The 25,805-nt window shown below is 35.4% G+C and overlaps 2 protein-coding genes across 3 annotated transcripts in view; one reads left to right on the plus strand and one right to left on the minus strand.

Moving 5' to 3' along the window:
* LOC121431750 overlaps positions 1–6,838 on the minus strand; it is a 46,852-nt gene extending 40,014 nt beyond the window's left edge. For both annotated transcript variants that reach the window (XM_041629446.1, XM_041629445.1), the window contains exons 1-6: positions 6,749–6,838; positions 3,937–4,021; positions 3,126–3,263; positions 2,378–2,477; positions 1,658–1,735; positions 497–608 (exon numbers count right to left, since the gene is read on the minus strand). In XM_041629446.1, coding sequence (XP_041485380.1) covers positions 497–608; positions 1,658–1,735; positions 2,378–2,477; positions 3,126–3,263; positions 3,937–3,960 — 452 coding nt within the window. In that variant the 5' untranslated portion in view covers positions 3,961–4,021; positions 6,749–6,838. The remainder of the gene's footprint in view (positions 1–496; positions 609–1,657; positions 1,736–2,377; positions 2,478–3,125; positions 3,264–3,936; positions 4,022–6,748) is intronic.
* Positions 6,839–6,872: 34 nt separating this feature from the next.
* LOC121431752 (probable E3 ubiquitin-protein ligase HERC4) overlaps positions 6,873–25,805 on the plus strand; it is a 32,535-nt gene continuing 13,602 nt past the window's right edge. The window contains exons 1-10 of the mRNA XM_041629447.1: positions 6,873–6,963; positions 10,399–10,640; positions 11,744–11,906; positions 12,390–12,466; positions 13,450–13,677; positions 14,183–14,274; positions 14,843–14,973; positions 15,556–15,793; positions 16,183–16,361; positions 17,273–17,384. Coding sequence (XP_041485381.1) covers positions 10,403–10,640; positions 11,744–11,906; positions 12,390–12,466; positions 13,450–13,677; positions 14,183–14,274; positions 14,843–14,973; positions 15,556–15,793; positions 16,183–16,361; positions 17,273–17,384 — 1,458 coding nt within the window. The 5' untranslated portion in view covers positions 6,873–6,963; positions 10,399–10,402. The remainder of the gene's footprint in view (positions 6,964–10,398; positions 10,641–11,743; positions 11,907–12,389; positions 12,467–13,449; positions 13,678–14,182; positions 14,275–14,842; positions 14,974–15,555; positions 15,794–16,182; positions 16,362–17,272; positions 17,385–25,805) is intronic.

The following is a 25,805-nucleotide window of genomic DNA, read 5'->3' on the forward strand; positions in this document are numbered from 1 at the left end:
AATTCTAGAATATACATTATTCAACATGCAGGCCATTAATAAGAGAGTTGACGCCATTGACGAGAGAGTAAAGGTTGTGGAAACTATTATTCAGACTTAGACAATGGGTATTCCTATATGGAAATGCAAATGGAAGAAATCTGTTCATCCATCCAGGAAAAGGCTAGTAGATCAGCAATGAATGACTTAATATCATCATTAATTATCATCATTACATAGTTTCACTTTCAAAGTCTTGTTCAAACTCAATGTAGAAAACCACAATGCCAGGTATTCTCATACATGTAGCAGTGATTTTAGTTAGACCACACTTCTATCGAGTATACTCGGACAATTCAATCATCGTGTACAGGTCATTTTTGTCTTGTGGTAAAAGAAGTCCATAAAATTAATTTTGTCAAGGAAATGAAGAGAGAATGTTTAATGAGTAAATGTATGAAATGAATTTGAATTAATCTTTTTTTTTAATCCTCAATTATCACAATTTTGAACTCACCATTGCGCAAGTCCTTTGCTTGTATCGAGAGAGGTTTCACCGAGCTGAGAAGCACACCACTGGATCAACTGTTTTTTGCCGCTACGCACCGTCTTCTGCTGCATGGGAGTATCTACATGTAGGAATAAAATTAGGAAGATTTAATAAATAAATTCAAACAAATTCTCAACGCACTTGAAGGTTACCTCAAAATTAAGGCTGATAACAGCTTCAGTGGATGGCCGAAAATTTGAAGTAAAATTTTCCGGTGAGTTGAGAAAAACATTTTAAATTCTAAATATTTTCCACATAGATATCAACACAGATGAATATTCATGATCCCATAGGAACAGAATCAGAATAAACACATTCATATCTGCAGATTGTTTCATAAAGCTTTTTGTAAATTCAATACACACGATTTTACACATGTCAGGTGACCTGGATAATGCTTCATAAAGCTGTTGGTAAATTTTTATTGATTGATTCATTCATTTATTTCCGCATTTTATTTTTTTAAAACACAAAAACAGTACATGAATATAATACCAGAAAAATCAACAATGTAAACATATCAATATTCCAATAGAAAAAATAAATGAGATAAAACAAACTAAATCTAAACAATAATACTTTAATATGCACAAGTGACAACTATTGTATTATTTGAGTTCTTGTGCTAAATGATATAATATATATAAAGTGGTATGTTGTTGCAACAACAAAATGGTAATAAGGCATATTTCATTTTTCACTATTTTTCTTGTATTTTGGTACACAATGGAAGCACAACTTTTGACCATTTTTTTCCAAAGTATACATATGAAAATAAACTTTTTATTTCTTGTTCCTGAAACTATCATGTATGAAGGACTTAAAGTATTAACAAATTCAAGAAAATATTGAATTTGAATTTTTAAGCTCATGTCCACCAACCTGTGGAATTGCCCATATGACAACACATAAAACTGAAACTTTAGAAATCAGTATTTTGCATGAAACCATCAGCATTTTTATCATTTTTAGTACTAAATATAGAAGATCCTTACTACTTGGCAGCTCTGGACAACTTATGTTCCCTGATTTTATGTTTTCCATCATGTACATCCTTTGTAAATATTATGATTCTGATGATTTTTTTTAACAAGAAAATATATATATAAATTTAAAAAAAATGTTTACCTGGTGAATGTATAGTGAAGTGTAAAATGATTGCCCATATCACATCCAAGATGCTTTTGAGTTCTCCCTTCAGTACACCTAAATGTAAGCAAACAGACAAAATGAACAGAAATAATAGTAAGTCTTGTCAAATAAATAAAATTTTCTTTTTTTTATTCACCAAGTTATCATTGTCTAAAGTGCTTCATAGCAACCTTGCCACTCAACTGAGCAAACAATTGAATAGATGTTACAAATAATTATTAAAAACTGCAGAGTGCCATTTATATCCAAAACACTCCAAGGGTACAAGAGAAAGGGGCTCAGAATACCATCAACATGTATTTCTCATGTTTTTCCTACTTTAGATGTTGCCTAAAACATTCACTTTGATAATGGGATGAAATATATACACTTTTCATGCATCCAGAGTTGACAAGTACACCCACTTTTTCTCCAGTTTTTGTTAATGCTCATACCTGCTTTTCTGGACAAGTATAGTGTCCATCTTGTATTGGAAGTCGCCCCTATGGGAGATGTTCACAAGAAAAGAGTGAATTCAACAAATTGATATGACATTACCTGATGCAGAAACTCGTACTGTGAACCCAAGTCTCGTGAGATGGTCTGAACCCAGCTCATTCACTATTGTGTTAATTTATTTATTTTTAATGATACATGTTAAGTGTTCTGTGGTAAATACGACAGAGTTCAACAAGGAAACCATTGCTATGGCATTACCTGATGCAGAAACTTTTGATTTGATCCCCAGCCCTGTGAGATAATCCAAAATGGTCTGAACCCTGTCTAATGATGAGATGTCATCATCATCATCACAGCCCTGGAAAAGAAAAGATGAAAACTTTACAATGTGCAATTATAGTGTTGATGAATGATGATGAATCATGATGATGATGATGATGATGATAATGATGATGATGATTGATGATGATGAGTGATGATGATGATGAATGATGACAATAATGATGATGATGATGATGGTGATAATGAATGATGATTACGATGATGATGATTATGATGATGATGACGAAGATGATGAATGATAATAATGATGATGATCACGATGATGATCCCGATGATGATATGATGAATATGATGACGACGAAGATGATGAATGATAATAATGATGATGATCACGATGATGATCCCGATGATGATGATGATGATATAATGAATAATACAAATAACAATAACAATAATAATATTTACCCTTCTCCAATATGATATTCTGAATGCTTGATGCAGAAGGTACCATTCAACTTTTGTGATATTTGATGGAGGATAAATCCACAACCTCGCATTCATGAGGGTGGTACTCCTATGCAGCTGTCCTATAAAAATGTTACTACAGAATACTAGCAAATCTTTTATGCACAATTTCTTTATCTGTATGAATTCAAAAGCATGTTCATGTTCAATATAAGTTATAACCTTTTCAATACAAAGTGCTATGATACATGTTACTTACCTCCGAGGATGGAAAAAGCCGAGTCCCAGTCAAGATCTCAACCAGCAGTGAGAAAATCCTGCCATCTTGAAATTCTTTGAGCTCGTTGATGACAATGCCATGTTCACACAAGAGGCTGTTTGCCCAGTCAAGGTACATCTGCATTGATATAATCAATGACAGAAAATACTTTTCAACAATGATAAAAGAAAAGCAATCTTTTGCTAACAATCTAACTTTCTCCTCCCTTCCCCTGACCGTTACTCATTCAGGCTATTGAAACTAAAACAAAAGAAAGAGTTTTCCTATTATACAGAAGCCACTGACAAGCCTAATTTTCTGAAATTCTTCAAAATTTCAGTAATTATCTCTCATTTTTCATCTTTTTTTTTTCAAAATGAATCTAAGGCTTGATTTCCATTTTAATGTACATGTATACCCTACTTCCACCCTTTCTCTCTTTTTTTTCTCAACTCACAAGTTCTCCTGTCCTTTCGTTTGCTTTCCCTCCTCCATCTTTGTTTTTCTTCTCAAGTTTTAACAATTTCTGTTTAATTGTTCTTCTTCTGCCATTTTCTTTTTTTCTCTTTTCTCCTACCCTTCATTTAATCCCCCCCTAAGCAAAGCTATATCTTGTCCATCTTCTTTTTTAAAAGTTCTTTAACAGGTTTCTTCCTAAGGCTAATATTAAGCGATGATTCATGAAAAGTTCAGGGGTTTTATTTTATGACAGATCTTATAAGCTACAGCAAATCCTTACATGGTTAGCTGAGAGCAAGTTAGTCAGAAAAGTCAGACAAACTTTTTGTGAAATGCTCCCTTCTGAACTTACCTGAAGAACTGAATTAAATGCCATTTTTACTGTTCCTCTTTATAGCATACAGGGTACCATACTTTGATCAAGCTTGAGCCAGCATCTAAAAAATAAATAAATCATGAATTTTGATAATCAATATCTTAGATCAGAAAGAGATCCTTTTTGCAACAGCCACCCAAAGTGAAAAAAAATATTAAAGCTAGTCAGGGTGGCTGTTGGCGTTGCAAAAGGAACTATTTCCAACAGATCTAATGTTAGGATGTAGAAAGCTTCATCTATTGCTCTGCGCTAATGCAGTTTCACACTGGCCATCTTCAAATGAATTTCTTGGCAGTAATTGTTCATAATTACCACCAAAAATCAATCCTCTTTTCAAATTGTAATCTTACAAGCTCAGGAAGACTAAATTCCATTAGTTACAGATTCTCAATGACAATGTAAAAAAGTTCTTACGTGTATTTGTATTAGCTCTAGTCTTGAAAAACTAGTGTGCATGACCCCTTGTACTGGTGAGAGAATTAAGTTGAAGATATCAGGCAATATCAGGGTCATGTTAGTGGAGAATTATAAAGGTCTCTGTCAACCCTAGCTTGTCTATAAACAAAAGAAGGCAAATTGACCTTCTTCAATCTCTCATTCCAATGATTCTTCCAGGAATATTTTCCCAAACCCTAAAATATTTCTGGTATTTCCTGAGTCATCCAATTATAATATAAATATTCATTATGCTGTTTGGCCTGTGACCGATCGCATGCAACATTTTGAAATCGGTGAGGAATTTGAAACTGGCCCAAAAATCACTAATTTTGAGGATAACCGGAGGATGGAAACAGAATGAAATAAGGCCTAAGGCTTAGGCTAGGCGAAGGTGGGTGAAGAGTAAGAAATTAAGCTATTTTTCTTTCTCATTATATATTTTGTCTTGAAATTTTACAATATTCCACCTTGGCTTTAAAAGTTTAAGTTTGATCCCACTTGTCACTCGGAATATTCGACCACCCCGAAGTTCGGGTAGGGGTCATTCCATCTGGATTCACCCAGTGGTTGCACCCGACCGTCTCAGAATTCGTTGTAAATTGGTAAACATAAAATTCAACATGGCCCAAGCACATAACAGAAAAATTATTCAAATCGGTCCGTCGGTTCTCGCGCTACAGCCCGCCCTTTTCTCCTTGTTTTGACAAAAATGGGCGTGACCTTCAACTTTCAATGGCCATTGCGTCATAACGTGTTGACCAATTTTCACGAAAGTGGTACTATTTAATAGGAAATTCAGAGAGGAATCCAAAACATGCATCAAATAATGTATTGGAGCGATTTATAAGGTCGTGACCCTTGACCTATTCTTTGACCTTGAATTTGACCCCGGACAAATAATTTTTTGACTTGATTTTCGTGTATGTTAATTATTTGTATGATATTGACAAAATATGTTAAAACCAATGATGATATTTTATTTCTTCACCTTTAAAAACTCTTCCAAAGATACCATGAAATTTCACTCTAGTCCCACATACTGATATTCATGTTAGTAAAGTGTTCAAAAGTTACATGATTTCTTCTAATCTTAAGTCACAGTATGCAAACACATTAAAAGAAATTAAGCTCATCAGTTCACAAATGAAACATTAAACATTTATGCTCATGAGTAGGTATCTGTTTAGGCATTTTGATGTTCAGCAATATATATCATATATGTATATATTCTTCTTAGTAAAGTGTTTACCCGGTACTTTTATCATCAAATTGATGAGTATATGCTTATTTAAGGATCCCTAATATACATATATGATATATATTGCTGAACATAAAAATGCCTAAACAGATACCTATTCATGAGCATAAATGTTTAATGTTTCATTTGTGAACTGATGAGCTTAATTTCTTATCATGTGTTTGCATACTGTGACTTAAAGATTGGAAGAAATCATGTAACTGGTGAACACTTTACTAACATGAATATCAGTATGTGGGACTAGAGTGAAATTTCATGATATCTTTGGAAGAGTTTTTAAAGGTGAAGAAATAAAATATCATCATTGGTTTTAACATATTTTGTCAATATCATACAAATAATTAACATACACGAAAATCAAGTCAAAAAATTATTTGTCCGGGGGTCAAATTCAAGGTCAAAGAATAGGTCAAGGGTCATGACCTTATAAATCGCTCCAATACATTATTTGATGCATGTTTTGGATTCCTCTCTGAATTTCCTATTAAATGGTACCAGTTTCGTGAAAATTGGTCAACACGTTACGACACAATGGCCATTGAAAGTTGAAGGTCACACTCATTTTTGTCAAAACAAGGAGAAAAGGGCGGGCTGTAGCGCGAGAACCGATGGACCGATTTGACTAATTTTTTTTGTTTTGTGCTTGGGCCATGGTGAATTTTATGTATACCAATTTACAACGAATTCCGAGAGGGTCGGGTGCAAAATTGCACTTTCATTGGGTGAATTGGCATGGAATGACCCGTAGGTAAAAAGCGTAGATCTAGTGTTAAAGTGTAGAGTCTAGCGGTAGTGAAGTGGATCGAGTGGAGCCTGCACAAACTTCGCCCGAGGTAGCTGGAATGGAATTGCATTTGGTCCGAATTGATTAAAGATTCAAGATTCAATTGCAATGGGCCCAAAACTAAGCCCAAATCAAACAACACACGTTCCCACATATTCATATTCATGTTGGATTATTGACATCTCAAATTAATTTGAGCATATTTCTGCCATCAAAAAGTCTAACGTTTCATCCATTACAATTTGCACAACAGTCATGTTCATAAACTCAATTTACTCAAAATGATTATGAGGAGTGTGTGAACTTACCTCACGTATGTTGACGGCAATCAATCGGCCTTTAGTCCTAGATTGTGACAGAAAAGTTACATAAAAAAAACTCGCCAAATTTGAATTTGGATATCGCGATCACTGACGATTTCAATCAAGATATCGTTTAATGTGGATGTGCTGGGCTGACCGAATTCTAATTCAATATTTTTATCTAGCTAGATTTTACAGTTTGTAGCTGTTTGTTGCCGTTTGTAAGTCGTACAGTACATTACGTAGTTCTAATAGTAATACGTTAAAATCATTTTAGACGCAGATAGAGTTTCTTTGAACAAGCTTGGCTTTGCCATGTTCGTGGGCCGGCGCTCCCTGCCTGGGTTATGACCGACTGGGCTGTGGGCACGGGAGGGGCTGCCGGGACCTTTCCCCGTGCTGCTGCACTGGGCGCCTGCTAGTGCTAGGGCGGCTCAGGCTGAGCTAGACTAGCCAGGCGGCTAGCTTCTTAGACAGCTGGCAGCCGTCTGTTTCGAGGAGTTTTATAACAATTTTTTTTTATTTCTCGTACACAGACGGCTCGCTATCGTGCAGCCACCATTACATTAGGGGACTTGCAATGCAAAATCCCCCGTCGGGGCTCTTTAATTTTTGTCTTTAATAAATGAAAATTTTGAAAATTAACGCGACTAAAAATGCAAATTAATATTCCCTCTTGCCATTAATTGCCCAAAAACCGGAGAAAAATCAAGTTAAAAGGGACAAAACAGTGACTTACCTCGCCCTCGGCTGTCGCGCAAATTCACTTCCCCGTTTCATCCGATCTTGACTTAAGTACATATGGCCATTGTCCATTGAGTCCCCTGTACAGATCGCGCTAGAACTTCGGTCTCTGTATTTGGTGAGTGAAGCCAACGAAGTTCAGCTGAACAACCAACAAAACAGAGACCGAAGCTTCTGGTCTACTAGCTTCTAGACTCCTAGAGAGTAAAAATCATTTACTAACGTAAGGTTACTCTCATACGAAGCCAGGTCTTCCTTATCATTGACCCACACGACGGAAGCCAAAACCTGAAACTTTCACCAGTAGAGGCGCACGGCTAATATGGGAGACTCTCTCCAATAGGGGAGACATTGATAAATATCCCATATTCATTGGAGACTAACCCAGGGAGCTCCCGCCCACTGTGCGGGCAGGAGCCCAGGATCGTACGTGCAATTTGGCATACTCACCTGACAAGCGTGAAGTATGGTCAAAATAATTCTCCGAATAAATAGTTAAAACAGAAATCAAGCACTTACCACGATTATATGGATGAAGGTCTAACGAGTGGCAGTTTTTCTGACATCTGGGCACAGACTGGAACCTCAAAAAACGAAAAGTTCTCTCCTTCTACCCCCGTCTCGATCGGCCATTTTGTTACAATTCATAAGTTCCCTGGGTTAATTGGAGACTTGCTTTGCAAAAGGACAAAAGAAACAACACCAACAAAAGCATGATTTTTTCCACCCAAAATTTTGTCTCACTGAGGTCAGAAGCCCATTTGTTTTGTGTGTGATTGACAACAAAAATCCTTATCAAAACAAAAGTAGGCGGTGAATTTTTAAAGTAGACGGTGAAAAGGGGTTATTTTTTTATGAGGAATCTGCTTATAATATTTTTTTTGGCCGCCAAGGTAATCCTTGTGCATCAAATGTAAACAAAGGAAATTGGTCTCCAAAACTGGAGACTGTCTCTGAAATTGGATACCCAAATTCTTTACAAAAGTCTCTGATATTGGAGATAATCTCCCACATTGGAGACAGTCTCCAATATTGGCCGTGCGCCTCTACTGTTCACCCCCGAGATTTCTACTTTCCTTCTAAAAGATCTAGATCTAGCCATAAATCATGTAGATCTAGGCCTACATGGGATAAAACTTCATTTCCGACATTTCTACGCTCTCGTTATTTTTGAACAAGAATTCATTATAAAAATGAGAAAAATATTGTGAAAAGACGGAAGAGACTTGCCCAATGTCGGAAATGAAGTTTTAACCATGTACATGAAATTAGGGCTAGATCTTTTAGAAGGAAAGTAGAAATCTCGGGGTGAAAGTTTCAGGTTTTGGCTTCCGCCGTGTGGGTCAATGATAAGGAAGACCTGTGGGCCGTTTCATAAAGCTGTTCGTAAGTTAAGAGCGACTTTAAGAACGACTGGTGATCCTTTCTTACGCGCAAAACCATCGCCAATGAATAAACCATTTACCCAAAGAAAGGATCACCAGTCGTTCTTAAAGTCGTTCTTATCTTACGAACAGCTTTATGAAACACCCACCTGGCTTCATATGAGAGTAACCTTACGTTAGTAAATGATTTTTACTCTCTAGAAGCCGCCTGGCTAAGCTAGACCAAAAGCTTATCAGTCTCACTCATCCTACGAACGAGGTTATTCTGTATTTGTTCCGCTGAACTGCGCTGGCTCCAATCATATATCATAACCTTGTTCATTGAATGAGTGACTCCACTCAGAAGTGGGGGGAAAAAATGAAAGAAGAAGAGGAAGGAGATATGGTATTGGATCGTATTACCGAACACTTTTCATGAATTTAATCATGTCAAACAAATTATTCTCGTAAATTTCACAAAACTAATTCACAATTACCTACAATTAAATTTCTTTTTCATTTTTTATCTCCCTTGATCTTTTCCTTTCTCTGCTTCTTTCTACATATTTTTCATCATTTTTTTGTCTCTTTTTTCCCCCACTTCTCTCTTCCTCTGTCTCCTTTTTCTTTTTTCCCTCCTCATTTTCCTCTTCCTATTCCTTGTATTTCCTTTCTTAGTCTTCCTACTTTTTCTTCCGCCTCTTTTTTTTCATCTTCATTTTTTCTTCCTTTTCTTAATATCTTTTTCTTTATTTATTTTTTTTTAATTGCTTTGAAGCCCCTTGTACATCTAATTAAAATCAAAAGTGTGCTATCTAAATCAATATTTATTCCATTCTTTTTTAAAGGTCAAGTTCACCCCAGAAAAAAAAGTTGATTTAAATATTAAAATAGAGAAAAATCAAACATGAATAACGCTGAAAACTTCATCAAAATCGGATGTAAAATAAGAAAGTTGTAACAATTTAAAATTTCGCTTATTTTTCACAAAACAGTTCTATGAGAGAGTTGATGATGTCACTATTTCTTTTGTTTTTTATTGTTTGAATTATACAATATTTCAATTTTACGAATTTGACAATTAGGACCCCCTTGCCTTAACCACAAAATGTTACAATAACTGAATTCCATGTGTTCAGGGAGGAATGAAACTTTGTTTCACATGACAATGACGGGAAAATCAAAATTTTTCACATTTCATATAATAAAATAAAGAAGAAATAGTGAGTGGGTGATGTCATTGGTCCCCTCATTTGCATACCGAGCTGGATGTGCATTGAACTGTTTTGAGAAATTAAGCGAAACTTGAAAATGTTATAACTATCTTATTTTACATCCGATTTTCATTAAATTTTCAGTGTTATGCTTGTTTGATTTTTCTCTTCCTATTCAAATCAGCTTTTTGTTGGGGTGGACTTGTCCTTTAATTAATTTGTGGACTATAGAAGGTCAGGCAATGTATAGTAACATTTTCTCTATATAGATCCAAATGACTTAAAAATGGTAATAACCATATTTTGAAAAATTATCTTTATCACTGCCTCGCAGAAGCATGTCAGTATTCAGTTGGGGATGCGCTCAGGATGGACAGCTGGGAATCCCTGGTGTAGGAGATGATGTTAGCTCTATCACGTCCCCCAAAGAGATTTCTTCTCTAGCTGGTAACCAAGTCCTTGAGATCAGTTGTGGACTTCGTCACACCTGTGTTCTCCTGCAAGATGGCACTGTCATGACATGTGGTGCCAACGATCGGGGCCAGTTGGGCCAGGAGAGGTCTGGATCTGAGCTTGGTAGGTACCAACCCCGGGGTTGGTGTCCACTTACTCTACAAGCAGATGGTCAAACATCATACCAGCTACACCCGCTTGGTCTACCATCAGCTTAGACTATAAAAGGAAATGAAACCCTTGAAACAAGATAGCTTGTGCAAAAACAGCAAAATCAAAGAAACGGATATACGAAAGTTTGAGAAAAATTGAATGAATGATAAGAAATTTATGAGCATTTGAAGTATCACCCTAAGTATCACCCCAAGAAAAAGCAAATATAGACATATTCAGAGTATTTTATAGTCCATCAAAAGGAAAGTTGTTCACATGTGACATCACAAATATTTGTCACATTGCCAACATGAAGATTTCCATAGCAATATTCAAATTCTCATAACCTTTCTCATTATTTGTCTTAAACTTGCTTTGATCTTATTCTTTGATTTTTGTGTTTACACAGAAGCCAACTTGTTCCAAAATTTTTATTCCCCTTTAACCATTTGGTCTACCTGTCACTTGGTCCAATTTTCTAGTAATCTAATTTTCATTTTCATTTAATCTAATGCTAATTTCCAAACTTCTATTTTAATATAATATTGTTTTTCCTCTGACGGATATTTAGTTTATAAACAGCCATCTATAGACAACATGATACTAGACCAACTAGACATTAGACAAATTTTGTGTAGCATAACTGGATATTAGAGAAGTAGTAACAGAGGTGCATGTAAGTGACAATTGATGAAATGGTTAGTTAGTAGATGAACTGGTTGTAGAATGCACCATGTGGGATAGTGGTGGATACTTCCAGGCTGAATACCATTTCAGGGGTCATCTTGTTTAAAGTAGGCCCCTAAACATTATTGTGTCTAATCCAGGTGGATCTGAATCTTTGCTTGTGCCTGATCCTGGATGAGACCAATCAGGAAGTCCGCTAATTGCTTGTAATAATATAGATAGAAAATAACATCTTTTTATAGCAAAAGTAAGTTTTGCTTTAGTAACTTTTAGTTTGTAATTTGCCTTGAAAAAAATGTCTTTGTTTCTCTAAGATTTTTCATTTAAAATGTTGGCACATATGACTTTGTCTTATTTCTGTTTTCCCAACTTTCGTCATATTCCAGCTCAGGTGCCTGCCACTGATACCTTGGTGGTCACTCAAATCTCCTGTGGAAATGACCATACCTTGGCAGTCACCGACCGAGGTCAAGTTCTAGGCTGGGGTCGTGATGACCGAGGTCAGTGTGGTATGTCTTCTGGAGGTAGAGAGGACAAAAGAAAACCGAGGTAAAATGGCAATTTTGTGTGTTTATTGGTAAAATACCAGGGAAATGGTAACTCTTTGGGATCTATATTTCCTTTTTGGTGCCCATTGCTCATTTAGGGATTTAGCAATTAATATCTTTGCATAACATGTACTATATGGCCCGCATTCTGAAGTCGGGTTTAACTTTAGATCAAAATTCAAAATTTCTGTTTATATTGTATATATCTTATGTTTACTATTTTGTTTCCTTTTGCTTTCATAATGAGGAAAAATTCTTCAAAATACTTCAGCTATCATTCCCAGACAATTATGAATGATTTGGGTGAACTTGAACTTATAGGAAAGAATCATGATTTAATCTTTAGCAACAATTGGTCATAATTCGAAGTTAAAAGCATTAAAAAATTGTATCTCATCATAACGGTGGGATTTGTTGTTGATTCTTTATCTATGATAGTTGTTATTTTTATGATTGTTTATTATTTTCTTTGCAAATCTAATAGACTGTTGAAGAGTTTGTCATCATGTCAGGTTGCACAAGTAGCGTGTGGATCCTTGCACTCAATGGCTCTTACAAGAGGTAAAAAAAAATTGTTTAAAATCTGTTTAAAAAAAAAGCTGCAAAAAATAATAAATGTATATTGGAATGTCAAAACTATTAAAAGTGGTTCTATACAATATTAAGTTTTCCCAGTATCTGACATGATAGGACAGCATGTGTCAAGTCCCCATTTTTACCCACTGATGAATATGCCAAATATGATTACTATTATTCTTCTTACTATGCTGTAATGAAGTGCCATGACATTTGTATAAGCAGGGGCCCGTCTTACAAAGAGTTGCGATTGATCTGATCAATCGCGACTATGGAAAGCCAGCAAAGTCAACATATTCAATGCATGTTTGCTCAAATTTTTTTTCTAGATATGAATGTATATCCATAAATTCATTGATTTCTTGACAGTTCGGTGTGTTCTTTGTTTACCAAGGACATTTCGCACATTTCCTGTAGAAAAAATTATGACACTGATGGATTTCCATAGAGTTACGATTGATTGGATCAATCATAACTCTTTGTTAGACGGGGCCTAGAACTTTCCATGATAATGTCAAGCAGAAAATAATCCAAAGTAGTGTAGGCCTGTACAGTTTATATTTTAACTTTATAGGGTTTTGCCTTGTCAGTTGCATTTTTATGGTCTATTTTCTTTTGGTAGAACTTATTACTACTTCTAAATTTCATCTCGATACTATGCAGGCAAGCTTTACAAATCTTCAACTCCTTTACAGTCCATTTCATGACATAATAAAGAGAACAATCTCCATTCATTATGGACCTTGTAAGCTTTAAGAATTATGAATATGAAAGCTTATCTTTGAACAAAATATCTTGGGAGCTTTTCCTGAAGCATTTTGCCTGTGATTTTCACTAAAAGATTTGCTCAAGGCCAATCAGGTGCAAGTATTTCAGTAGCTTATAACAAATAGTCAGTGAAAATCACCAACTCTGTCTCATGAAATGCTCCCTTTATATATGTCCTTGTTACCCTGTTTGTGTGACAGATGGCAGGATATATGCGTGGGGCGACAATTCCTTCGGGCAGCTTGGCATCGGAGTCCCCGGAAGAACTCTGTACAGGGATCACCCACAGCTGCTCTCCTCTCTCCCGGGTGTCCCGATCAGGAGGTTGGCTTGCGGGGGGTGGCATTCCTTCGCCCTCTCCATCTCCGGAGCTGTGTTTGGGTGGGGCAAGAACAACTGCGGTCAACTGGGCCTTGGAACGACAGAAGGTGAGACATTTCATTTTCATCCATTCATTTCATTTGATTTACTTTTTGTCCATTTCATTATGTTTTTATTAATTTCATTTTATTTTTATTTATTTCATCTTCTTTCATTTTATATTCATTTCATTTCAATTTTCTTCTTGCAATTCATTTTCATTCATTTTAATACATTCCATTTCTCATTTCATTTCAGATCAATTTATTTACTTTTCATTTTGATTCATTTCATTTTCATTCATTTCACTTTCATTCATTTCATTGTCTTTCATTTCATTTCCATTCATTTCATTGTCTTTCATTTTATTTCCATTCATTTCATTGTCTCTCATTTCATTTCCATTCATTTCATTGTCTCTCATTTCTTCCTGTCTTTAGGGCCCATAGGTTTTATCCGTCTGGAATTCACTACGTTGGTGTGATTGTTGAACATGGCATTCAGATTTTCCAAGGCAACATAGCAATTGAGGGTTATGTACTTTTTACTTCCTTTTATATGTTTCCATTGCAGATAGAGTCCATCCAACTCTACTAAAGAATCTGAAAACTCAGAGAGTAAAATATATTGCCTGTGGTCAGAACTATACAGCCATGCTCACATCAGTAAGTCCTCTTTATTTGTACAAAATTAGTACAGAAGTTAGTTATGGTTGAGACAAAAAAAAATCACTTTTTTAGGGAAATTTAATTTGATGATCTTGTATGTATATTACAAGCAAATATTTTATTGGTATTTATGCTAAAATGCCAAAGTGTAAATTTATCATCTCTTCAAAATTACTATTTGATTATGATAAAGGTCCTTTGTGAAATCAATTTCTTGAAATAGATTTTAAGGAATCCATTATTTTGTTTTAAAAGTGATTTTATAAATAGAAAAAAAAATGTTTTTGGAGGCCAGATGGATCATCAAAAGAAACAAGTGCACAATTGTATTTATTGTTATTGTAGAAAACAAACCACTGTCCAATTATGATAGGAAAGCAACAACATTTATTTGAATATTTTATTATGGTGTGGAGTGTATAATGTTGATGATTATGAAAGGTTTTGATGATGGTGGTGGTGGTGGTGTTGGTGATGATGATGATGATGATGCAAATGAATATCATGATTGTCATTCTCATCAACATGATTTTGATGAATATGATAATGACATCTTGTTTTGCAGTCGGGTGGACTTTTCCTCTTCGGCCAAGGGTCAGACGGTCAGCTAGGTCATGGGTCACACAGCGATGAGATCAACCCGAGGAAGGTCCTTGACTTCCTAGGCAGTGAGATCACCCAGGTTGCTTGTGGAAGGTAAAAACAGTTGAGCATTTCATGAATTATCACGTCAATGATTTTCAGTGACTAATTTGTTCATAGCAAATCAGATGCAAGGATTTCAGTAGCTTATAACAAATAGTCAATGAAAATCACTGTTAGATCCATCATGAAACACTAAGCATGGCAATGTGGGGGTATTACTTTCTGGGCAGTGAGATGACACATGTTGCTTGTTGAAGGTGATAAAGGGAGAATTTTTTCAAACAGAGTAGTCATTTCCACTCTCCGTGACACCTGTTTTAAGCTATTGAAATACTTGCATCTAAAGCAGGGAGCAAATTTGTGGGCACTGAAAAGCACTTAATGAAGTAGAGCAGGCAGTACAAAGAAACAACCTAAAAGTTATGTTTACGTAGAGTTGATTTTGAAAACCACTTTCAGGTGATCAAATAGGAACGCTAGCAAAGCGATCCTCTTAACTGGTTTCCTGAACCGGTTTTCAGTAAACTAGTTTTAGAAAGTGTAATGAGAACGGTGTCTTAGACTATCAGAGAAGTATACCAACTAAATATAAACCTCTTCCCCCATCTTCTCATCTCCATCTCCACCATACAGGAAACACACTCTGGTCCTGGAGGGGCGCACTGGTCGGTTCTACTCCTTTGGTCAAGGAAGCAAAGGCCAGCTTGGACTTGACAACGATAGTTCCAGGTCTTGTGCAACTCTTGTGCCTGGTCCATGGAAAGCAAAGAACAGTTCTGAGGGATATTCTAATGGGGAGGAAACAAGGTCTATTATTGGGTCCATCTTTGCTGGAGGAGACCACTCGTTTTGTACCGTCTTAAGAGGGGATGTAAGTTTACAATTCTCTTCAAGTGATTTGGATATTAAGGACTGTCAACTTGTTTCTTTTTACTATAAAAATGAATTTATTGCTTTTTTTTCTTGTCGAAAGCCCAATAGTGTATACTCCACTTTAGTGACCTTCTATAAGTCAAGTAATTGCTTAATCAGAGCATTTTTCATACCAGAAAATGCAAACATGTGTTACGATCTTCTTACTATCTTAGAGACATTTTGCATAAGCCTAACAAATTTCTGGTGTCCCAAATGATTTGACTTTGGCAGATTCATGTATATGTATTTACAGTCTCTCGGCCGTTTATTTTTGTCTTGAATAAATAAATAGTGAAGATGAATGAATAAATGATAATTTTTCCCCACAAATTGAAATTTTATTAGGACTGCAATCATCCTCTTGACTTCAGGGAAGCTCTTCCTAACACGGAGCCTGTTGTTCTAACCGAAGATTTGCTCCAAGAAGTCTCTGACTATGCTCCTTCAAGTCCTTCTAAAGCAATTCAGACTCTAGAGATGGTGTTCTCCTCCCCACCCTGCCTCAACGCCTCTTTCCTTGTTGGGTAAGGAATAATGATGATGAGGAGGAGGAGGATGACGATGATGGTGATGATGATGATGATGGGAAGGAGGATGACAACGATGATGATGATGATGATGAGGATGATGATGATGATGAATGATGATGATATAATACTAATATACCAGGCACTGAGCCAGTAGTTCTAACCAAAGATTTGCTCCAAGAAGTCTCTGATTGAGTCAACCAAAAGCAATGGAGACTTTAAAGATGAAGCTCTCCTCTCTGCCCTACCTCAATGCATCTTTCTTTGTTGGGTAAGGAATAATATTGTTTCATCTTGACTTAATTTAAGTTCAAGACAATGATATAATATGTACATAGAGAGACCAAGTCCATGGTTTCATTCTAAACGAATGGTATTTCAATACATGGGTTAAAAAACAAAACAAGTACACATACCAATTTAGAAAATTAGTAAAGTAACCTACATGTAAATGCAGGATATTAATCAGTGAAAGTTGTCATTGATATCATATTGAAAAGAGCAACACTTGATCATTCCACTTGTTATAGATTTGACAATAAGGACCAATTTGACAATCATTTAGTGTTAAACAATACTAATTCTACATGTTCAGAGAGGAATTAGTCGTTTCACTTGGCAATAAGGATAAAAAAAGAATATTTCATATTTCATGTAATAAAATAATAAAGAAATAGTGAGTGGATGATGTCATCAGTCTCCTCTTTTGCATACTGACCATAATGTGCATATAACTGTTTTGTGAAATCAAGCAAAACTTTGAATTATCATAACTTTCTTATTTTACATCCAATTTTGATGAAATTTTCAGTGCTATGATTGGTGGATTGTTGGGGTGGAATTGTCCTTTAATTAATTATCTTAAATCATAGTTTTGACAAAGTTTCTATGTTTTGTCTTTGTTAAAGGAATGATGATCATTTCTATCTTGCTCAATGTAATGATAAGCATGGCATTGACTTGGATGCAGCGAGATCAGCATTTGAATGCCTCTCTGGAAAGATGGACATTATTAAAATGGTAAGCGTACATTTTGGGTGCATCGTGATCACTTGATACATACTTGTTTCAAATTTGTTTTTTCTCTCCCCCCAAGTTTCATATTTTCCTGTCTCTGTTTCATCACCTCTTTCTTTATTTCTCTCTTCTTACCTCTCCTCTTTTCTCCTCTCTCCTTCCTTCTCCCAGGGAAGCCAGTTCTCCATCAATTACTGGAGATCCTGTTTTTTTCATATGTTGGTATGAATTTCTTTTTTGTATTGTGTTTTCCTTCTTTCCCTTCATCCCACCACAGATAGACCCAAAAATGTGATAATATAGAATAAACCACAACAAAGAAATGTTGGGAAACAGGTACATCCCCAAAAAATAAAATTGAACAGACTCGTCTAAGGTTGTTTCATATAGAATTTAATAATTGTTGGTTATGTTCAAATATGACCCGTATTGTGTACATGTGCATTGGTATGTGCATCGGTCAAAATGACTTTAATGCCCTGTTCCCACTGTCATGCGATCTGTTACAATCGCCATGACTGGCCTTTCGTTACTGATCGCAAAAATTTTTGAACCATTCAAAATTGTTCTGATATGATCTAATATTTCCTGATAATTATGACACGAATAAGAGCATAATTATAATTGCGGTGCGAATCGTCAAAGTGTGAACTAGGTATTATGCAAACTAGTAAGCTTGATATACATGCACATCATGCAGCGTGAAACAAAGAAACATGCTGTAATGCCAGCACTACCTGGGATGGAGATTTTTTTTCCGTTTCTGAAAACCACTAATTCAATTTTACACTTAAAGGTAAATGCTAGTTTTGGTAACGATATCAAAATGAGTTCGTACAGAATCCAATGAAATGACCACCAAAGTGTCTGTTTGTATAAATAAAACGCATGTGCCAAAGAATTCTGGAAGATATTGTGTAATTGCTGAGAAATCAGCAAATAAGCACAGGAATCGGGTAGGGCGTCGGGCCCGACGCCCTAAGCAATAATTATACATTGTCCCACGTGCGCTTATCTGTGTTGGGGATCTTCGGTGTGAACATTTTTCAGCGTAGATTTCAAGATTTCACAAAGTTCAGTTAATGTAACTGTACCAGATCTAGATCCTCGATGATATACTGACAATTAAGCCTAGTTTTACAGACTTTCTCATGAAATCAGAGTTTACTGCAACTACTGATATTTGCCTCTTAATCTTAAAGGACAAGTCCACCCCAACAAAAACTTGATTTGAATAAAAAGAGAAAAATTCAACAAGCATAACACTGAAAATTTCATCAAAATCGGATGTAAAATAAAAAAGTTATGACATTTCAAAGTTTCACTTCATTTCACAAAACAGTTATATGCACATCTCGATCGGTATGCAAATGAGGGAAATGATGACATCACTCACTATTTCTTTTGTATTTTATTATATGAAATATTTTGATTTTCTAGTCATTATCATGTGAAATGAAGTCTCATTCCTCCCTGAACACGTGGAATTCCATTATTTTTACATATTGTGCTTCAGGCAAGGAGGTCCTTATCATCAAATTCATAAAAATTGAAATATTGTATTATTCAAACAATAAAAAACAAAAATAGTGAGTGAGTGACATCATCGAGTCTCTCATTTGGATGTAACTGGCTCGTTCATATAACTATTTTGTTAAAAATAAGCGAAACTTTGAAATGTCAAAACTTTCTTATTTTACATCCGATTTTGATAAAATTTTCAGCGTTGTGCTTGTCTGATTTTTCTCTATTGATTCAAATCAACATTTTTCTGAGGTGGACTTGACCTTTAATGAAAATTCTGATTTTTCATAGTAAATGTTCTGAGCAAAACACATTCCATTTTGCAAGAATTTTCACATGAAAAGTAAAAAAACTGGATTTTCCCTTTTGATTTAACATAAATCAGAAAAATACTGTCCCTATTGTTGGAAGAGAGGTTATGGTTAGATAGAGTTAGATCTAAATAATGTCAATATTCATTTTGCAGACCATTAGTGATGCATTTTTTTTATTTATTTATTTTTTGAAGTTGGAAGAATTTCTTTTCTTCAAGTATCAGCATTAAATGCTCTCACCAGTTTACTTAATTGTTGAAATTTTAGTCAATAAGAACCAGTTAAAGCACTATCATATTGCAAAAGTCTGTATTTCATCTTTTAATCTGCTTGTAACTCTTTCTCCTCATTAGTATGTTGCCATTTCCTTTCTTTTCTTAACTACACCATTAGCACCTTTTCATGATAGATATCATGGCATTACAAATGTTTATATAAATCTTTTAGAAACACATGTATAAAATTATTTAGATTCATGAATCAAGAATCCAAATGTTTAAAATGAAAGTACTCGAGTATAAATTCACTACATTTTGTTGGGATATGCCCATCATCTTAACTATTCTATCACAGGATTTACGAACATCTCCAAAACTCAAGACAATCTCATTCCATCACATGATAGTAATGATAGGTGCATCTCAATGAAGCATTGTGGATTTATCTATATTAAATTTTGACTCTCTATAAAACTACATGTAATTTGAACTCAGACAAACTGAATAAGAATCATTATGTACAAAGTTTCTTCCTATTCAACTTTATGCTTCTAAACTAAGTTTTATACAAAGACATATTAGGAACATAATAGACAAAGACAATACACTGTACATGAAAGCACCCTAACTTTCATACATTACATTACATTTTGAAATGGTTTATTTCCAATTGGTCCAATGCCAATTTGTCCAATTAGCAACTCGTCTACTATCATTTGGTCTACCATCAGTTTGTCCACTATCCACATGGTCAATTGTCATTTTGTCCATTCACCATTTTGTCTAATAACCAGTTGGTCAAACAGGCATTTAGTCTGTATAACATTTGGTCAAATTGGACTGAGTGTTGATTGGGCGAAATGAAAGAAAATGAAATAAATATTAGACCAAGTGGTTATGGGACAAATAGGTCATAGACAAACTGGTGCTGAGACAAATTGATGATTGGACCAATGAGTTTATTATAGCAAACCCATGTCAGAGAAAATCGACTCCAAAGTTTACTGTACAATTTTCACACTTTAATAGTTTCCCTGCCTTACAACATATTCATTGCTAGAAACATACATGGTTCGAAAGACCAAGACAATTGCTTGACATTGGTATGTTTATTTTTATACAAAACCAAGGATCAGAGAAAATATCGCTAAACAGCTACATGCTTGTAATTTCAGTTGGAGTGGTTTATATTTTCCCTGTATAACAATGCCACAGGCAATACAATAACCCTGATCGTGATTTCAATGCGCGTGGTCAGTCAAAACTCTCTTTTTCATGTGCAAAGTCAATGCAGTGCCGATACGACAGTTTGACTGACCGCGCTGCTCATTTGCAAATTGCATCTCAAGCTGTTGTTTGCTTTGCTACAGTATGTACATGTTCCTATGAGATTTGTGCATTTTATCAACAATTTGCATGGCATCGCTGTGAAAATACATATCTTAGAAACTACAATAAATTGCTGTCTAACGTTAGATATTTAGTTATGAATAGAATAGGACTTGTAATTTCATATTCTACAAAAATCTCATAATCAATTTTTATTTTTTACCAAAATTGACTGATACGACGGTTCAGATGAACACCAACGAAATGGTTGATAGACGGAATGTTGGTGGGCGAAATGGCATTCGACTGTAGGTAGACCATGTGATGAGTGGATGAGTTGGCAATAGACAAATTGGCAATTTACCTTTAAAATCATGAAGGCAATATCATGCTTCAAAAATTGAGGACATTGAAAAAAGAATGATATCTCATTCTTTAAAAACCTCCAATGCTATAGTAATTTTAAATAAGCAAATACGGACAAAGTATAAACCCTTCAGGAACTCCCTGAACAGATATCTACTATCTAATGTGACATAGCAACCTCTTGTTCAAATTGGGATTACACTGTTGATAACCTTGTTTGCCCTCATTTCTTTTTCAAGCTGAGCCCAGAACAGCTCTTGGCCATCTTCATCTTCTGTAACCAATAAATAAGGTTTGTTCCTGCTAAGCAAAAGTCTTACAAGATATGGTAAATTGGCTTCTTGGATGTCCTCCAGGAAAATCAAAATGATCTTGTCTAACTTGGTGTCATTCACATGCTCAACAGCCATCCGTAGTTTGGTCATGAACCAAGCATCATCCACTGACTTGTTACTTATCAACAAGGCTGTCTTGAAGCTGTTATCAAGGTTGTGATATAAGGCATTGAGATAGTACATCCCTGGATGAAGGGCCTCGTCTCCGAAGGCTACGTTCTGCAGATGGGGCATCCGTTCTTCCAGTGCAGGCTTTAGGTTTTCATTAACCCACTCTGTATCATCTTCATGGAACATGATGTTAAGCTGGTATTCATAGTCATCTGGATCAGCATCCTCTGTGATTTCATCATAGCCAGTGACAGCTAGTTTAAGGAGGAATATCTTGTGGTTGAACCACCAGCGCTTATAATATACCAGAAGAGAGAGAAACAGCATGGCTGTAATAGCAATACAAACACCAGTAACAAGAATGATGTTGATTCCACAGTATTCTTCAGGATGAAATGACCAAAGTGGTTTGTTCTCAAGATCACTGAATGAATTACTGGAACATAGAGTTTTATTCTGGTGGGCAAAGCTAACATTGTTAGAAGTATGTGCCCAGTTTACAAACCAAGCTAGCTCACAGTTACATGCCAATTTGTTTCCAGATATATCTACCCTTAAAAAGTGTGTTGGCATTACTGTACCAGGAGCAATTGTCGTTATCTTGTTTTCGTGTAGGTATAACCATCTAAGATTAGTTGTGCCTTTGAACAAATTCTTACTTATTGAATTTATTCTGTTGAATTGCAGAAGTAGGCTTTTCAACTTTCGCATATTTTGGAATGCATGCTCATGTATGTACTCAATGTAATTTGAATTCAGTCGAAGTTCATAGAGTCCAGTCATGTTCTTAAATACCTGTGATGGAATCCTTTGCAGGTTACAACTGCATAAATCTAGCCTCTTTATCTTCCGTAGAGGAGAAAATATTGAAGACACATTTGGCAAGCCTCTGAGGTTATTTCCTTTCAATCTAAGAGTGAGAAGTGATATCAGTCCTTCGAATAATGATTCGTTTGTTTCCTCATTAATGATATCATGAGAAGATATATGAGAGTAACTCATTTTCAATGTTATTAATGCTGAGGTGTTTGAAAATTGGTGCGCAGAGGCAACTTCTACCTTGTACGTAGCAAAGGAGCAGTCAAAGTAAGTAAGATGCCTCATGTCAGCTAGAGTACCATTCAGAACAAATTTTCCTATAGTCTGCATTTTGAGAGTTTTAAGCTCTGTCATTTCTTTGAAGGTATCATGAGTAATTTTTTTTAATTGTTGATTCCATTCTAATCTCAAAATCTTCAACCGAGATAAACCTGCAAACATAAATCTGTCTATTGACTTAAGGTTATTATGGGATAAATCAAGTGTGTGCAAGTTGGTTGTGCTCCAGGGACCATATTCAATTTCATTGATCACGCTGTTGGAAAGATTCAGATTCTTTAGTGATTTGCAACCAGTAAACCATGCAGGGTCAAAGTTGTATAATCTGTTTCCTGCCAAGGTGATATCTTCTAGTTTTTTAAGACAAGCAAAAGCACCGTTCGATAATTCTTTGATTTTGTTATAAGACAGATTCAGTGCTTTCAGCATTGTCATTTTACAGAAAGATTTGTTTGAAGCAGCAACTATCCCGTTCTCACTTAAATCAAGGATTTTCAGGTACTTAAACCCAAGGAAGGCATTGTTAGGAACATGTTCTATTCTATTGTTATTCAAACATAATTTAACAATTTTAGGAAATTGCTCTTGTAAGATACCGGCTGAATCATTCAATGGAATCAGAAATTTAATTTGTGATCCTTCCAGTATCATCTCCTTTATATTCTGAATTCCTAAGAAGGAAGAAACTTCAAACTTGTCAAGGTTTATGTGCTTCCCATCAAATATTTTGACTAAAGCAAACTTGGAAAACACTCTTTTGGGAAGGCTTGCCAGCTTATTATATCCCAGATTGAATTGAGAGATAGAGCATTTACTGAAAGATGCGAAATCTCTTTCTCCGACTGATGTCAAGTTGTTGTTTGAAAAATCAATCAGGGTTATTATGTATCTCAACTCAGGAAATCGAATTATTCCTTGTGATGTCTTGTTGTAGCAGAGTCCACTCAAATACGGAATCTTCCAGAGTTTGTTGTGAGACAGAATCAAAGTTGAAATATTCGGATTGTTTATGAACAAAACTGGAGGCACTTCCCTTATGGCGTTGTTGTTCAGAATGATCTTCTCAAGTCTTTGGAGATTCCCAAAAGAATCACCTTCTATGACTTCGATGAAATTATGAGCGATATTCAGAGTCCGAATCAGGTTGTACCTTTCAAAGGACTCATTATGAAGTGCTGTGAGTTTGTTATATGACAGGTCCAGTACTTCCAAGGTGTCTGGTAGAGATTGGGGTACGGATGTGAGGTTCAGATGTGAGCATATGGCTGTAGTATTTGAGGGAGCACATTTAAGGTGTCCTATGGCATCAATGGCAACACTCCTCGTAACGAGAATGAACATCAAATACAAGACACATGTAGCCATTTTCAACACTAACCACATCATTCTAGTCTTCAAAATGATCAACACAATATGATCGAGTTTGCAAAATATGGTTTGAGAAAATGTTAGTCTCGTCTATTGTGGAGAATAATTAAGGTGTGAAGAGTGAACTCGACTGTGTATTTTGAAGAATTGTCAGTAGGCACTAAATAATCTATGGTTTATTTTTTTAAGGTTATCATGTGACTGCATCAGATTCAAGTTTGATTAGATGTTGATCACAGGGTCATTTTCAGTTTCAGTTATGTCAAGACATACAGGATATTAGGGGGAGCAGAATCAATATTCTGTCAGTGGGGGTACCATGCTCCGGGATAATGACATTTCATAGCGTTCTTATTGATATTCACTTTCATTCTGGAAGAATGTGATATTATTGTCTATTAATGGGACCAATCTGGGTGAATGATTTATTATCAGTAATATTAAGAAGGAATTTTTATTCAGTATTGTCAAGCAGTCAGCTTTTGATACTGCCAAACTATGCTAATTACATATCATTAAAGGTACATGTAAATTCCAGTTGCGGTAACGATATCAAAATGAGTTAGTACAGAACCCAATGAAATGACCACCAAAGTGTCTGTTTATATAAATAAAACATATGTGCCAAAGGATTCTGGAAGAAATTGTGTAATTGCTGAGAAATCATCAAATAAGCACAGGATTAGGGTAAAGCGTCGGGCCCGACATTCAAAGCAACAATCTTACACTGTCCCATGTGCACTTATCTGTGTTGGTGATCTTCAGTGTGAACATTTTTCAGCGTAGATTTCAAGATTTCACAAAGTTCAGTTTATGTAACTGTACCAGATCTAGATTCTCGATGATATACTGAAAATTAAGCTTTGTTTTACAGACTTACTCATGAAATCAGTGTTTATTGCAACTACTGGTATTTCTCTTTAATATAAGATACTTTTTTTCTTGTTTCAGTTATTGGGGCCACCCTGGGCAAACAACAGATAATTTGTAATACTAAATGTAATTCTCATGAATAGAAGTAGGATTAATGATATGTTGAAGCAGTCAACCCATGCTAATTACCTTTTATTAATAAAGTGAAGAGGCATTCTTATTCTTGGATACAGTATAATTAGATGTTTATGGTGGTACCCGGAGCTAATAGAATAAATAATCACTAAGTATAAAGTATTAAATCCGATTTATATTTACTTTCACTTCCTCATTTTAACATTTTTGCATTTATTTCCTTTATGTCTTGATATGTATTTTTTTCTTTCTCTCATCCATTCCCTCCTCTATCGTTTCTCATGTATTTTATTTTTTGTCTAGCTTTTCTCTTCTCTCTCACCATTTCTCATGTATTTTGTCAAAGTTTAAAGAGGTAAAGAGTTTAGAGAGTCATGGATCTAAAAATTAGTTTGTTGAACAGGTCAGCATGAAGTGATGTCAGGTGTTCACAACACTCAAGTGAACCATACAATCATGTTTACATCACTTGAACTGCAGAAACACATTGATTGGGAGCAAACAGTCTGGTTTCAGGGATAAGTTAAGCATAAAATTGTGTACTAAATGAAATCATGTATATAATTTAAAAGAATAGACTATGCAGCTTTGTAGATTATACCACGGTTGTCATGCGTGGTGATTTCGGACATGATCACACATACAGCGGTAGAGAGTCCACCCCCCTCCCCCCCCAACTGACTGGGGTTAAGGGGTTCTCCCCCTTTCTTTCTCCCTCTCATCTATGATACCCATACATGTACTTTTATTTTG

This window comes from Lytechinus variegatus, chromosome 18, assembly GCF_018143015.1.
Source record: "Lytechinus variegatus isolate NC3 chromosome 18, Lvar_3.0, whole genome shotgun sequence".
NCBI lineage: Eukaryota > Metazoa > Echinodermata > Echinoidea > Temnopleuroida > Toxopneustidae > Lytechinus > Lytechinus variegatus.